Source organism: Brachyhypopomus gauderio, chromosome 5 (genome assembly GCF_052324685.1).
Source record: "Brachyhypopomus gauderio isolate BG-103 chromosome 5, BGAUD_0.2, whole genome shotgun sequence".
Classification (NCBI taxonomy): Eukaryota; Metazoa; Chordata; class Actinopteri; order Gymnotiformes; family Hypopomidae; genus Brachyhypopomus; species Brachyhypopomus gauderio.
The window spans coordinates 2,956,001-2,968,585 of record NC_135215.1 but is presented as its reverse complement, the minus strand read 5'-3'; the positions used below and the strand labels follow the sequence as shown (position 1 = coordinate 2,968,585).

Below are 12,585 nucleotides of genomic sequence, written 5' to 3'. Positions count from 1 at the left end.
TCTTTTGACGGATTTAGATTTTATATAATAAATATTTTTGTTTGTTTACTCCGGCCTATGTGTCTAAATAAACAACAAAATCGCTTGAAAAGTTTCTTCGCTCCAGTTTTAAAATACTTATATGCATTTCTGCTTATGCATTGGCGCCACGTTCATAGTTCTGCACGTCCGGACAGCACAGGCGTGTTCTGATTGCTAGAATGACTGAATGACGAATCACAAGTTTCTATGGAGATCCGTAGTTGCGCGAGAGCCAAGGCGCGCGCTTCCCAGTCAGCTGTCAGTCGCAAGCAGTGCCAAAATCAAGCGCGCGGATGGGGTTGGTTCCATTGTGCTTTAGATGCAGCTTCTTACGATAAATCAAATGGCCAGTCGTGTCACTTCGAGGTGACTACGTCGTGGACATGTTCTGAAAAAAACAGTAAGGCACGCGCAAAGCGTGGAGGAACCGCCACCAAACCTTTTAATTCGCTGCATCTCTGGCTTCCCACAAGAGCTCAAACATGCTCCACTCGTCGAGGGATGACAAGATACCCGTGAGTCTGATATTTATGCAATGCACTTGAACGTTGTAGTTGCGTTTTTGTTAAGTTAGATCCTAAATTAACAGAAGCACTGATTTTAATGAACGTCGCACCTTTACGTGCAAACTCGACAGACCAGTGTTGCTCTCTCTCTCTCTCTCTCTGTGTTTCGTTCTATATTTAAGCGTATTGAGAGCAGCCAAATTAAGAAGCAACAGTCTGACCTACATCCATGCGTGTCATACTCCCCCTTTCTCCGACGTGAATTTGAGACGCGCACAGTGCAGCGCGCGCCGCGTCTCCGCTCATTGCGCTCGTGCTCTCGCCGTTTCAGGTGGTCAACAACTTCATGGACGCGGGGCACGAGACCGGCAAAGGGCTGTACTTTGCCGACGGGAAGAGGAAAGTGGACTATGTGCTGGTGTATCAGTACCGGAGACCTTCCTCCGTGCATGAGTCCCCGGGTCACCACCGGCTGTCCGTCATCTCCAACGGCAGCTTCCCCCGGGTGGGTAGCAAGGAACCCGACGGGGTTAAGGACGAGCACGCGGAGGTGGTGGTGGACATGGGTCCCATCGACCCGGTGGAGGGGGAAAAACTTCTGATCCGGGAAGAGTTCGAGGCCAACCTGAAGGAGGCAGGGCTCGATCTGGAGCGGGACAGCGAGGTGGGTGAAGGCTGAATAACTCTCCGGAGTAATCCGAGTGTTTCTGTTGACTCTCTGTTATGGTGACAAACTGTGTTTCACTTACTGCCAGTTCAGCGCATGGTGTCAGCCTCCCAGAATACACTAGTGGCTGTAGTTTTGTAAAAAGAAAAAAAAACCCCAAAAACAACTACTGTTATTGAGGTTGACGTTTAGAATGTTAATATATTTTAACAGAACCGTTGTACTATGTGCTGGATGGATCTTAGATGGAATGATTTTTGGCAAGCTGTTTACAGGAGCTGTGTTTCTGTCACCAGGCACCCAGTACAGAAGGACTTTGATACTTTAGACTTTAGCATCAGTTTCTTGAAGTTTCATCTGGCTGTTCTTCATAAGCAACAATCAGTGTTACTTTCCAGATATTTAGTTCATGTCTGCCCTTGCTTCATGAATCATGGTGTTAAGTGGTGTGTGTCGTGCGTATCCGAGAGAGAACGGGTGGGTGGATGTGTGTGTTCAACCTCACATGTGCATCACAGCGGAGTTTCGGTGTGTGGGCGTTTGGTTTGGGTTTCTCCTCTTGGCTGTGTGTTCAGTGTGCAGCAGAATCAATGCCAGGTTCTTCTGAGAAGGTCACTCTCTGGCACTATACCAGCCTGTGAGGGCCAAAGAGCACCTTGGGTTCATGGTGTAACCGCCCCAGCATGTATGGATAAAACCCATTAAGCGCTTGAGCTCTGTGTACGAGCTGTTATTGATGATCCTTCTACAGCTAATGCTGTTACTCATTTGCATGGTTATTCTCGGCGTCTGCTTGAGGCAAAAAAATATGAATAGGTTATAAGGAAATTCATTTTTTGCACCCAACCTACACCTGATCTGAAGTGTTTTTTGTTTGAGTGTGAGAATCACCCTGCTGACGTGAACGTGTACCACTTTGTAGTTGTATCACATATTTTTTGCAGATCAGGCGTCTTCGTCTTGCTTGATACTATATACAAAAATTTAATTACAAACAAATTCAATACAGGTGAAGGGGCTGTACTGCCTAATTAGTAGTCAATTTCAATTTTTGAAATAGCACTAAATGACCAAGCCTCCAATATTACTCTAAAAGATCCTTTATATTGGATATTCTTTGCTGCCCTTTTAGATGTTGGATTTGACATTAACAAACAGTGACTGAACACTGGTTAAATTGCAAAACATACCAAATGTCAGGTAGGTGTGATACAGTTGAATAGCACTGAGCAGCAAAATCTTCACTATTTTGGTGCCCCACAAACTAAAATGGGTCCTCCTTAAAGTACTTTATGCTGAATTTGAAATCTGTTTTTAGACATTTTTAAAGTGGCAGAACAACTTGTACAATATGTATATTATTTATTTATAAATAAGGTTGCTATGATACTATAAACCTCCCATTTCAGAGTCCAGCAGTCGTAACACTTTTCCGTGGTTCCACTGTTCCATACCGTATATAATGCAATGCAAGTGTGCTGGAACTAAACATCTATGAGTGACAAATTCAGCAATGGCAGAATTTCTTGACTCGGTTCACCTGATCGTACATCTGTAAACGTGTTTCAAAAGACTGAAGCAGCAGGAGACATGGGGGAAAACAAGACACAGTGTGCTTCAGCTAGACCCATTATTGTATATTTAATCATTTACATTGTAATGCTGACTGAATATGCAGATCTTAATCAGATTGCCAGCGCACCTTGCCAGAGTACATTTTAAAAGCAATGGAACTCCGATAAAAGGCGCGTTGACGAAATTCAATTGCACTTAGATGGGTTTGTTTTCCTTGACTTTAATAAACAGTTTATAACCTGAGACCGGAATTAAAGTGATATTGAAGTGCTGTTGCGGTGCCGTGTGTGTGTAGTAAGCCCCTGGTTGGCCGATGTGCTGGGACTCGTGCGGGACCGAGCTGTCGGTCCGTCCGCAGGTTCTGAAGGTGCAGCAGGCTGTTCTCAGGTTGGCAGCTGATGAGCCATTTCGTCCTCGTCGTCATGGCTGATGATTTGCGGAAGAATGCTGTGTCACCCTTCAGGAGCAGATACACCATGCGCAGTGTGTGTGTGTGTGGTGTTTTTAGACATGAGATTCAGGTGAATGAACCTTTGAGACCAGAGCTGAGGAATAGAGCAGATCGGAGAGGGGCTTCCTGGACTCACACTGAGGGCTTGGCCGTTCTGGGAATGGCACTTTGGTGGAGAAAGACATGAGACGCCAGAGCCCTCCGGGTTACATAAGTAAATGAACTTATTCACACTACCAGTCCGTCCCCTTTACCAGATTTCCATACGGAATCATTTGCTGTTGTTAATGCACGTTAGAGTTGGTACCACTTTTGATATGAAACTGCATTTTGGAGAGTAAACGCTAATAAAAGCCCTTGGATTTAACACCATGGTGTGTCTCTTAACTGACCTGAAAACAGGTCTCCCCGGGGCTCTCTTTAACGCTTATCCTACTGGTAGACAGTATTTTTCTTTGTCAGCAGATCTCAAAAAAGATCACTCGTTTGTAGTGTTTAAACATTTGGCAGCAGGCTTCTGCAATCACGGGGCTGTTTGTCGTGGCTTTCTCAGCATTCATTGCTAATGAAGCTTTGTTTCGAAACTCTTAAAAGTCCAGCGGTCTCGCGTTTCTTGAGGCTGTGCACTGTGACTGTGGCTAAACGCTGGAAGCTACAGCCTATAAATTATTCACCTGTCAGGTAATGGGTTAAGCAATCTGGACAGTGAAGTTCTCCTTTCACCAAAGTATCACAAGAGTGATCAACATCATCATCATCATCATCATCATCATCATCATCATCTTATTATTATTATCGACTTCATCTTCATCATCATCAGTCAGGTCTATATGTTGCTGGAGCCTCTTTCACAGGCCTCATGGCTGTCTGCCCTTTACCGCTGTCATGAACTACTATTTCAAATGTCAAAGGCAGGATTCACCCTGGCATGTGGGTCTGCTTCCCCTTTTGGGGCTTTGGAAGCCCCTGAAATGTCAGGCCCAGTTTGTGCAGCTCCTCTTCAGCCCAGGCAAAAATCGACCTAATTGCCTTATCCTGCTGAGATGGAGGACTAATTGGAATATCTTATCCTAATTAACCTTCTCAGATCCACATGTTATTTTTATCCCATTTTTGTGTGTGCACGGGCGAGCGTGCCCGTGTGTGTGCAGGGGGACAGGAAGGAGGGGGAGGGGCGTCGGAGTGCGGGACAGAGGGAGGTCGGCCTCAGGTTTCCATCTGTCCATCTCTCCGGCCCTGTCGTTTATAGTCAGCGTCACCTCCCCTCTTCTGTGAACACCCGCATACGCGCTGCTCACGATGGCATAGCCGAGTGTGGCCGAACAGATACAATTACTGTCATCGCCATGTGGGTAGGAGGGAGAGCATCGGGGTCCTGTTACACTACCAACACACACACACACACACACACACACACACACACACACACACACACACACACACACACACATACACACACACGCACACACACATACACACACACACACACACACACACACACACACACACACACACACACACACACTGCATGTATACTCCAGGCAGGTAATGTGTATAGAGTCTCCTTAAAAATATGTATTATGGAGTGACCTCTTATCTCCATTAGTGGCTGTTGTCTGCATGCAAAATATTTTCTAAATGTAATTAATCCCTCGGAGAATACCCAAAGAGCACCCTATCAAAGTGCTGCCCAGTGTGTCAGACACGCAGACAGATGCGACCCGGGTTCGTGTCCCAGTTGTGCTGTGTGCTGTCTGTGTTTGGATGTAGCAGAGGTAGCCCAGGTTCCTTAGAGCTGGAAAAGATGGCAGGGTCCGTCTCATCATTGTAGTCATGCCTGCCAGGCAGGTTTTTGTATGGTCGTATGTCACACCTCTACACTGTCAGAGTTTTGATACATACTGCCTGACTGCTGGTGCAAGTTCATTGGCAGGCATTGCATGCATCCCAAGAAGCCTTTATCCCCCTGGACTTACGAAATACGAATGAGACACCTGCTGGTGCAGTAGTGATCCAAACTAAGGAAATCAGTGTTAATTATGCGTAATGGTGATGTCGCCTCTGTCAGTGCAAACGATGTCTGGTGGGCAGGCTTCTATAGCCCAGAAATAAAGGTTACCTCTGTGCCCTGAGGACATGCCGGGGATCAAACCTCCCAGACTGAATCTCTCTCTCTCTCTCTCTCTCTCTCTCTCTCTCTGTCGCAGCACAAGGTCCACGGGCATGGTTTCGTCCGGCTACACGCCCCCTGGCAGGTTCTGAGCAGGGAGGCGGAGTTCCTGAAGATCAAGGTGCCCACCAAAAAGGCGAGTGTCCTTCTGTTCCACAGGTGTATCCACACCTGCATCCTTTCTGTCTCAGCTTACCTGTGTGTTCACCTCTCGCCTTCCCGCCTCCAGAGCTACGAGCTAAAAGAGGAAAAGGGGCTGTCGGCCACGATGGCGTCAGTGTGGAGGAAGCTTAACCAACCCTTCCAGCCTCACGTACCCAACCTGCACCATCAGAACCGCACCAAGTTCCTCTCACACAGCTTCTCCCGGGACAAGCTCCACCTGTGAGATGCCACCTGGGAACCTCTAGAGGTGGAGGGAGGGGAGTGGTGGTGGTTCATAGCATGTGGTGGGGGAGGGGAATTTAACGAGCTTTCTCCTAGTGCCGTAGGCATCCAAGCAACTCGAAAACATAAACCCTGACTCATGACTTTTGCTAGACCTACTTTGAACCTTAATGTGGTTGTCTGTTTCAGCTACAGCATCGAGTGCAAAGACACGTTCTTTGACAATGCCACAAGGAGTCGGATTGTGAGTTCTTTATTGTTGTATGTTTGTGCATGTTTTATACATATATATAATACTACCTTCAGAAATCCTGCCTTCCTTAAACTGGGCAGCGTGTTAAGTTGGCCGGTCTGGATGTTGCGTGGAGCTGCTATAATGTGCTTATTTACCAGCAGTCTGAGATGACGCTACTCTCCAGAGGGCCATTACTAGGATACCGTCCCACTGAGGCCTTTCCGGGAACACTTTGTTGTGTTTGCCTCTCTCACTCTCTCACTCTCTCACTCTCTCACTCTATCGCTCTCCCAGGTGTACGAAATCCTTCGACGCACCGCCTGTGCACGGACCTGCCAAACCATGGGTTAGTAATGCAGCGATCTGTAATGCAAAGCAGCACGGGGCTTTAGAGGAATCCTGAGGAAAGCCAGGCTGATGGCGAGGGGTCCGGCACTGGCCCGCGTTCTGGAGGGCTCTCCTCCATATGTTGGCTTGGACCGCTCTGCTTAGCAGATGGACACTGCCGGCAGTCATGAGGAGATTGAGGCTAGCTGTCGACAGGAGTTGGGTTCACACACACTTCTTTTTCTAGTCCTCTCCTTCTCCCTCTCTCTCTCTCTCTCTCTCTCTCTCTCTCTCTCTCTCTCTCTCTCCCTCGCTCCCTCGCTCCCTGTCTCTGCCCTCACTCAGCCTTCTATCTCTTCTACTCCACAAATTGGGTCATGCTAACCCAGAAACTAGCTCAGAATTGAAGCAGGGATCATTGGATGAGGAGGGAGGGGTGGGGGTGGAGGAGGGGTGGGGGTGGAGGAGGGGTGGGGGTGGTGGGAGGGGTGGGGGTGGAGGAGGGGTGGGGGTGGAGGAGGGGTGGTGGTGGAGGAGGGGTGGGGGTGGTGGGAGGGGTGGTGGTCCCTCCAGCTGGTTGCTATGGAGTCACTTTATTAATTGAGGGCTAGTCACAGGAGTGTATGTGTAGTTCCTTTGAGGACTGATTAATTACTTTGATTAAAGGTTGTGTTCTACATGTTAGCTGCCTTCCATTTCAAACAGGACCGGTGTGTTGGCTTCTCAAAAAAAAAAATCCATCAGGAGTCATCTTGTGTGCCATGGTGATCTTTCACTTGAGTTCCATGGTGATCTCTTGTATTCCATGGTGATCTCTGGAAATCTACAATGACCTATCTCATATTCCATAGTGATCTCTCTCTTGTGTTTCATGGTGATCTCTCTCTTGAGTTTCATGGTGATCTTTCTCTTGTGTTTCATGGTGACCTCTCTCTTGTGTTTCATGGTGACCTCTCTCTTGTGTTTCATGGTGACCTCTCTCTTTGCAGGCATCACCACCCTAGTAGCTAAAGGGGTGTACGATTCCGCCTTCCCCCTGCATGATGTGAGTCAGCCGAGTGCATTTCTCCTCCTCATGACCAAATGCGCTTCATTAAACCAGCCACTTTGCGCTCACTGCTTGTAGTGACTCTGATTGTGTGCTGACAGGGAGACTTCAAGGACACAGTACAAGCAGAACGGAAGAATGACAGACAGGTGGGATGTCACTCTATTGGGCTTTTTATTTCAGCATTATTTATTATTATTGTATTATTTCACATTATTCATGTATTACGTTCAGCATAATCTCTTCCACATGTTTTTAATTCCTGTGCCCCTTTTTTATCGTTTTCAGCTCTTACACGATGAGTGGGCCAAATATGGAGCTTTTTACAAATATCAGCCTATCGACCTTATCAGGTATTTTTTAACATGTACTATATTTAACATGTACTATATTTAACATGTACTATACCACAAGGCTCCTCATGAGAGATGAGGCTGTAAGGGCTAATCCACACACACGTAGCGTCTACAGCTTCTGCCCTTTGACCTCAGGAAGTACTTCGGGGAGAAGATCGGCCTTTACTTCGCCTGGCTTGGTGCCTACACTCAGCTGCTGGGCCTGGCCTCTTTGGTCGGCATCATTGTGTTCCTGTACGGTTGCTTCACCATTGACGCCAACGTGCCCAGGTAGGAGATCCCACACACCTTTATACAGAAATGCTCCGCTAGCAACTATAGGCCGCATAAGATCTGAAGACACGGTGAAAGCATCTAATTTGAAGCTGCATTGGACACTGTCTTATTAGATTAGTAAGCACTTTAAAAATTGCCACGAGCTTGCTGTGTAAACAGGACGCATCCCTGAGGAGTTCTGTGATCTTTTGAAAATGTCAGTACCAGAGTGAACACAGTTTGAGTTTCCCAAATGCAGAGATTTAATTTTATTTGCTCCACAGAGAAACATCTGTAGACCCCATTCATATAAAAGGGACAGGAGAACAGAGTAGCTGAGAGTTCCTCTTCCTTACTGCCAATTCACCGGTTGACATCATGTGTGTGTGTGTGTGTGTGTGTGTGTGTGGTTTGTGTTCCCCCAGCCTGGAGATGTGTGACGAGAAGCAAAACTTCACCATGTGTCCTCTGTGTGACCGCGCGTGTGACTTCTGGCACCTGAGCACGGCCTGTGGCACAGCGCGGGCCAGCCACCTCTTCGACAACCCGGCCACCGTCTTCTTCGCCATCTTCATGTCTCTCTGGGGTAGGCCTGCTCATCTCCTCCCTCACTTCAGCCCCCCCCCCTCCACCCGGTCTCCTCCCCTCCGCGCTCACCTCCCCACCCCCGCCCACGTGTCCTGGGGGGGGGGGCAAAAGAACAGGACGGGATGCACCCTCCGCCGCGAACGAAAAACCACATCGGCGAGCGGATCTGTTGTGTTGCGTCGTCTCTATGGAGATGCGGATAAAGGCTCGTTGCGTGCAGTGTATGCAGGAGGTGAATGGGCCGGGTGTAGGGTTACCTGTGTGCGCCCGCCGGGCCCCCAGACTCTGTCCCCGTCTCGCCGGACCTCCTCGCTCTGCCCTTTGTCGTGATGCTTTGTCTCCTACAGCTGCGTGTGGCAGAGGGGCATATGCATTATTTCTCTCACGCAGACCCCCACCGAGGGCCAGGTGGAGTGTGTGTTTGTGCCTTTATGTGTTTCCGAGCGCAATCACTCTCCCGCGGCGGGCCGACGTTTGTTCAGCTTTGTCACGTGTCTTCGTAGCTTTTGTCGAGCGTGAATGGCGTTATTTCGTAATCCCGGTTTGTAAACGTACGATGAAGAGATCGAAGTGTGCTGGTGGAATGAGAGCGATGGGGTTTCCACCAGACCAAACGAACCACTAACACAACAAATGAGTCACTTATTCATTTTGTTTCATGAATGGTTTGGTCTATCCCCCCCCCCCTGCACACAGCGGTCATGTTTCTGGAACACTGGAAGAGGAGACAGAACAGTCTGAACTACAGCTGGAATATGACTGGCATGGAGGAGGAGGAGGTGGGTGGAGCTCTCTCCCAGTGGCTGCTGGGAGTTCACCTGTGGACACGCCCAGTCACACAGTATAATGTGGTAGCTAGGAGTTTTTCCATTACATGTTTTCATCATCGAGCACTGAATGTGTTTTAAAAATATATTCACAAAGCTTTAAAGAGGGAATCTGTAAGAGGCACTGAACAAGCATTTGTGTTCATCAGATTAAATGTGCTTGTAGTTAGCTTGCTGTAAACGTCCTGTAAGCTAAAACGATGAGCACAGAGCTTTGCAGATCATATAGATTTGATTTTAATTTGAGATATTCCCCTTTCCCTTCCGAAAATGCAATCTTCCTCCGTCAGGAACGAGCAAAGGTTTGAATGTTTTCAATTCCTCTGCTAAACTCTCCCCTTCAAGGTTCCATTGATAAGTCTTGGAGCTTTTCTTCCTTTGCGTCTCTGAGTTGCAGTGGGTTTTGACCTGTCCGCATGGTTTCAAAATCCTCCGAATATAGTTTGGACGGTCGGCAGGCATGTCACGTTTCGAACACGAGATGAATATCACCGTTTGGCTTCTCGTCTGCAGGAGCACCCGAGGCCTAAATACGAAACCATCCTTCTTCAGAAGAGGCAGAGGAAGAAGAAATGTAGGAAAAAGAACAAAGCTGAGGTGAGTAGCTTGCTTATCAAAAGTGGTACGGTTTCATGTTCTGGTCCCTACCAAGTGGTTTATTTTTTTCACATTTGGGTTAGAGAGCGTCAGGAATGCCTTCGAATCTGCTGTTCAGGCTCTTTAGTAAAGGCTGCGTTTGTACCGACGTGAATCGTCAGATGCTGTCGGGTTGTTGTTTGGAGCGGTGACGGAGCAGATTTTCTGTGTTGGTTTGTGTCCTCTGTGGAGAACCACCATCCAGCAGTGCAGCGATAGCAGCGGACAGCCTTTGTTTTCTTGAAAGGAATTAGTATACAGACTTATGGGTTCGAGGGCTGGTGCCAAATGTTGTAAGCTGGCAGCCAAATCCCCCACAATGCAATTCTCTGGCTTCGGGCTTTTGGCATGGGAACTTCTGGAGGTTGGTAGGCCGCTCCCTACACGGGTTCGGCCAGGGCAGAAGGGACAGGGCTAGGGCAAGAGAGAGAGAGAGAGAGAGAGAGAGAGAGAGAGAGAGAGAGAGAGAGAGAGAGAGAGAGAGAGAGAGAGAGAGAGAGAGAAAGAGCTGAGCAAGTAGTGAGAGGATGGTGAGAGCACAACTTCTTCGCCTACGAGCGGCACCGTCGCCCGGACACCTACCCCTACTCGTTTACGTGCTGTCACCTGTGAGTGTGTGATGAGTGAGCTCTGTGTGTTCCAGCCTGAGAAAAGTATGGAAGAAGGCGGCGATCTGGGCAAAGACAAATGGAGACAGTGGTTGCTGTCTGCCGTGGCTTCGGGGAACCCGGTAACTGCACTCTCTCTGTGTCATTCTCTCTGTCTCGCGCCTGCTGCCGTTCTAGAACCTTCTGCGCACCTGCTGCTCTCCGAGAGCCGCTCGCTGTACTTCTCTGCCGCTCTGCCTTGCTGTTCCTTCCCTTCCCGAACTGCGGGGTGACCGGGGTGACCGGGGTGACCGGGGTTCCCTCTTCCGCCGCTGCTTGGCTCTTCTGTGGTTGGCTTAGACGAACGCCTTGGTTCCTGCCTTAAAAGTGTCGTTCTTTCCGCGAGACGTTCTCAGGCATGGCTGCCAAAATCTCTTGCAGACTGCACGTGTTTCCTTTCGCTAGATGTGTAGATGGAAAAGCATTTCAGCACGTGGTGGCTGGGAGCAAACCGTGCGGAAGTCGGTTTCGTGTCGCTGACTACACTTGCTTGCTGCAGTGTGTCTTGTTACCCCTGTAGTACCTGTCATGAAAACCCGAGTGTGCCTAATGTATTTGAATCCTGAGAGTGGTTTATTGTGTCTTACAAAACACATGAAGGTTTGCCAGAAACTCCACAGCTCTGCATTGCCATATGGAGCTATAAAAGAAACTTTTCACAACTTCTCCAAGATCCAATTCACAGGGTTACATCCAATCGTCTCTACTGATATGTAACTGGACACGTAAGTGGGTCAAAGAAACAGTGGGAGGTGCACGTGTGACTGTGACTGAACGGAATAAACGTAATTTGTTTTAGTCCGTTTCATCCCTCAGAAGAAAATCGCCCTCAAGGTTAGGCCAGATATTTTTATTTTTGCTTTCAGTTACAGCTAATGTCACTTTCAGAAGTGGAAGCTTGTGGGTGGATGTCTCTTGCTAGTTCCTGCGTCATGAGCCATTGATGGCTGGGAAAGGTTTTGACATGGTGCACAGCCTAGAGTGAAACCAGCGAAAGGCTTTCTGATATCATGGAGTTCTGAGAAGTCATGTCTTTGAGGATCACTTTTTTAATCTTAAAATTGGTTAATGGGATCATTTCTGCTGTGTGGAAAAGATGAAGGATGCCAACATCCACTCAGACCATTGTGTTATAAGTGTATCAAGTGGTGTTACATAGGGTATATGAATATTCATAGTATTCAGAGAGACTGTTTGTGATTGGACTATGGAAAACTAGTGGATTCCCTTAATGATTATCATGGCTATCTCTGTTCCTCTAACCCTTGCACTATGGGTAATACCATCAGATCAGCTCTTCTCCTCCATTAGGCATGGGGTTTGGCTCACCAGCTCCCCCTGTCTACATAGTTGAAAACTACATGCCCACAGGATCCTGTCATTGGCTGGACTTGTCATCCAGAAATCTGTGTCTATCTTCTGGGCCCCTGAGGCGTGATACTGGCACTCCTGTCAAGATCGAATGTTGTGTGGACAAAGGAGTGCACATGTTCCACTCATGTTCTTCCCACTTGTCCTGCCCAGAGTATTTAAATTACCACAGGTATCATTAGATAAATTAGTCAGGTTAAGCAAGACTTGTTAGTAAGAGGATGGCACACGGTGATAAGGAACACAGGCCAACAGGCAGACAGAGGTGTGGGAACAAACATATATATATATATATACAACCATAAAAACCATTTAAATCATGGAAATAATAATCAGTAAAACCGTCTGTACCGTAACACATTATTATTTAATCCTCAAGGTTTCTTGATCCATGTTTAAAGAAGAGCATATTATGTATGAATATGAGAGAAGGAGGGAGAGAGAGAAAGAGACAGACATTTGAATATCGCTCTCTCTTTTCCTTTACACGCACACACACACACACACACACACACACA

General features: G+C 47.7%; 1 protein-coding gene across 3 annotated transcripts in view; it reads left to right on the top strand.

Annotated features, from left to right (window-relative positions):
* The first annotated feature begins 311 nt into the window (after window positions 1–311).
* ano2b (anoctamin 2b) overlaps window positions 312–12,585 on the top strand; it is a 32,983-nt gene continuing 20,709 nt past the window's right edge. For 2 of the 3 annotated variants that reach the window (XM_077004898.1, XM_077004900.1), the window contains exons 1-14: window positions 312–536; window positions 859–1,191; window positions 5,428–5,526; window positions 5,620–5,774; window positions 5,967–6,021; window positions 6,307–6,358; window positions 7,329–7,384; window positions 7,489–7,536; window positions 7,676–7,740; window positions 7,879–8,013; window positions 8,424–8,584; window positions 9,283–9,365; window positions 9,927–10,010; window positions 10,693–10,779. In XM_077004898.1, coding sequence (XP_076861013.1) covers window positions 504–536; window positions 859–1,191; window positions 5,428–5,526; window positions 5,620–5,774; window positions 5,967–6,021; window positions 6,307–6,358; window positions 7,329–7,384; window positions 7,489–7,536; window positions 7,676–7,740; window positions 7,879–8,013; window positions 8,424–8,584; window positions 9,283–9,365; window positions 9,927–10,010; window positions 10,693–10,779 — 1,446 coding nt within the window. In that variant the 5' untranslated portion in view covers window positions 312–503. The remainder of the gene's footprint in view (window positions 537–858; window positions 1,192–5,427; window positions 5,527–5,619; window positions 5,775–5,966; window positions 6,022–6,306; window positions 6,359–7,328; window positions 7,385–7,488; window positions 7,537–7,675; window positions 7,741–7,878; window positions 8,014–8,423; window positions 8,585–9,282; window positions 9,366–9,926; window positions 10,011–10,692; window positions 10,780–12,585) is intronic. The other variant, XM_077004899.1, reaches the window with a different exon arrangement.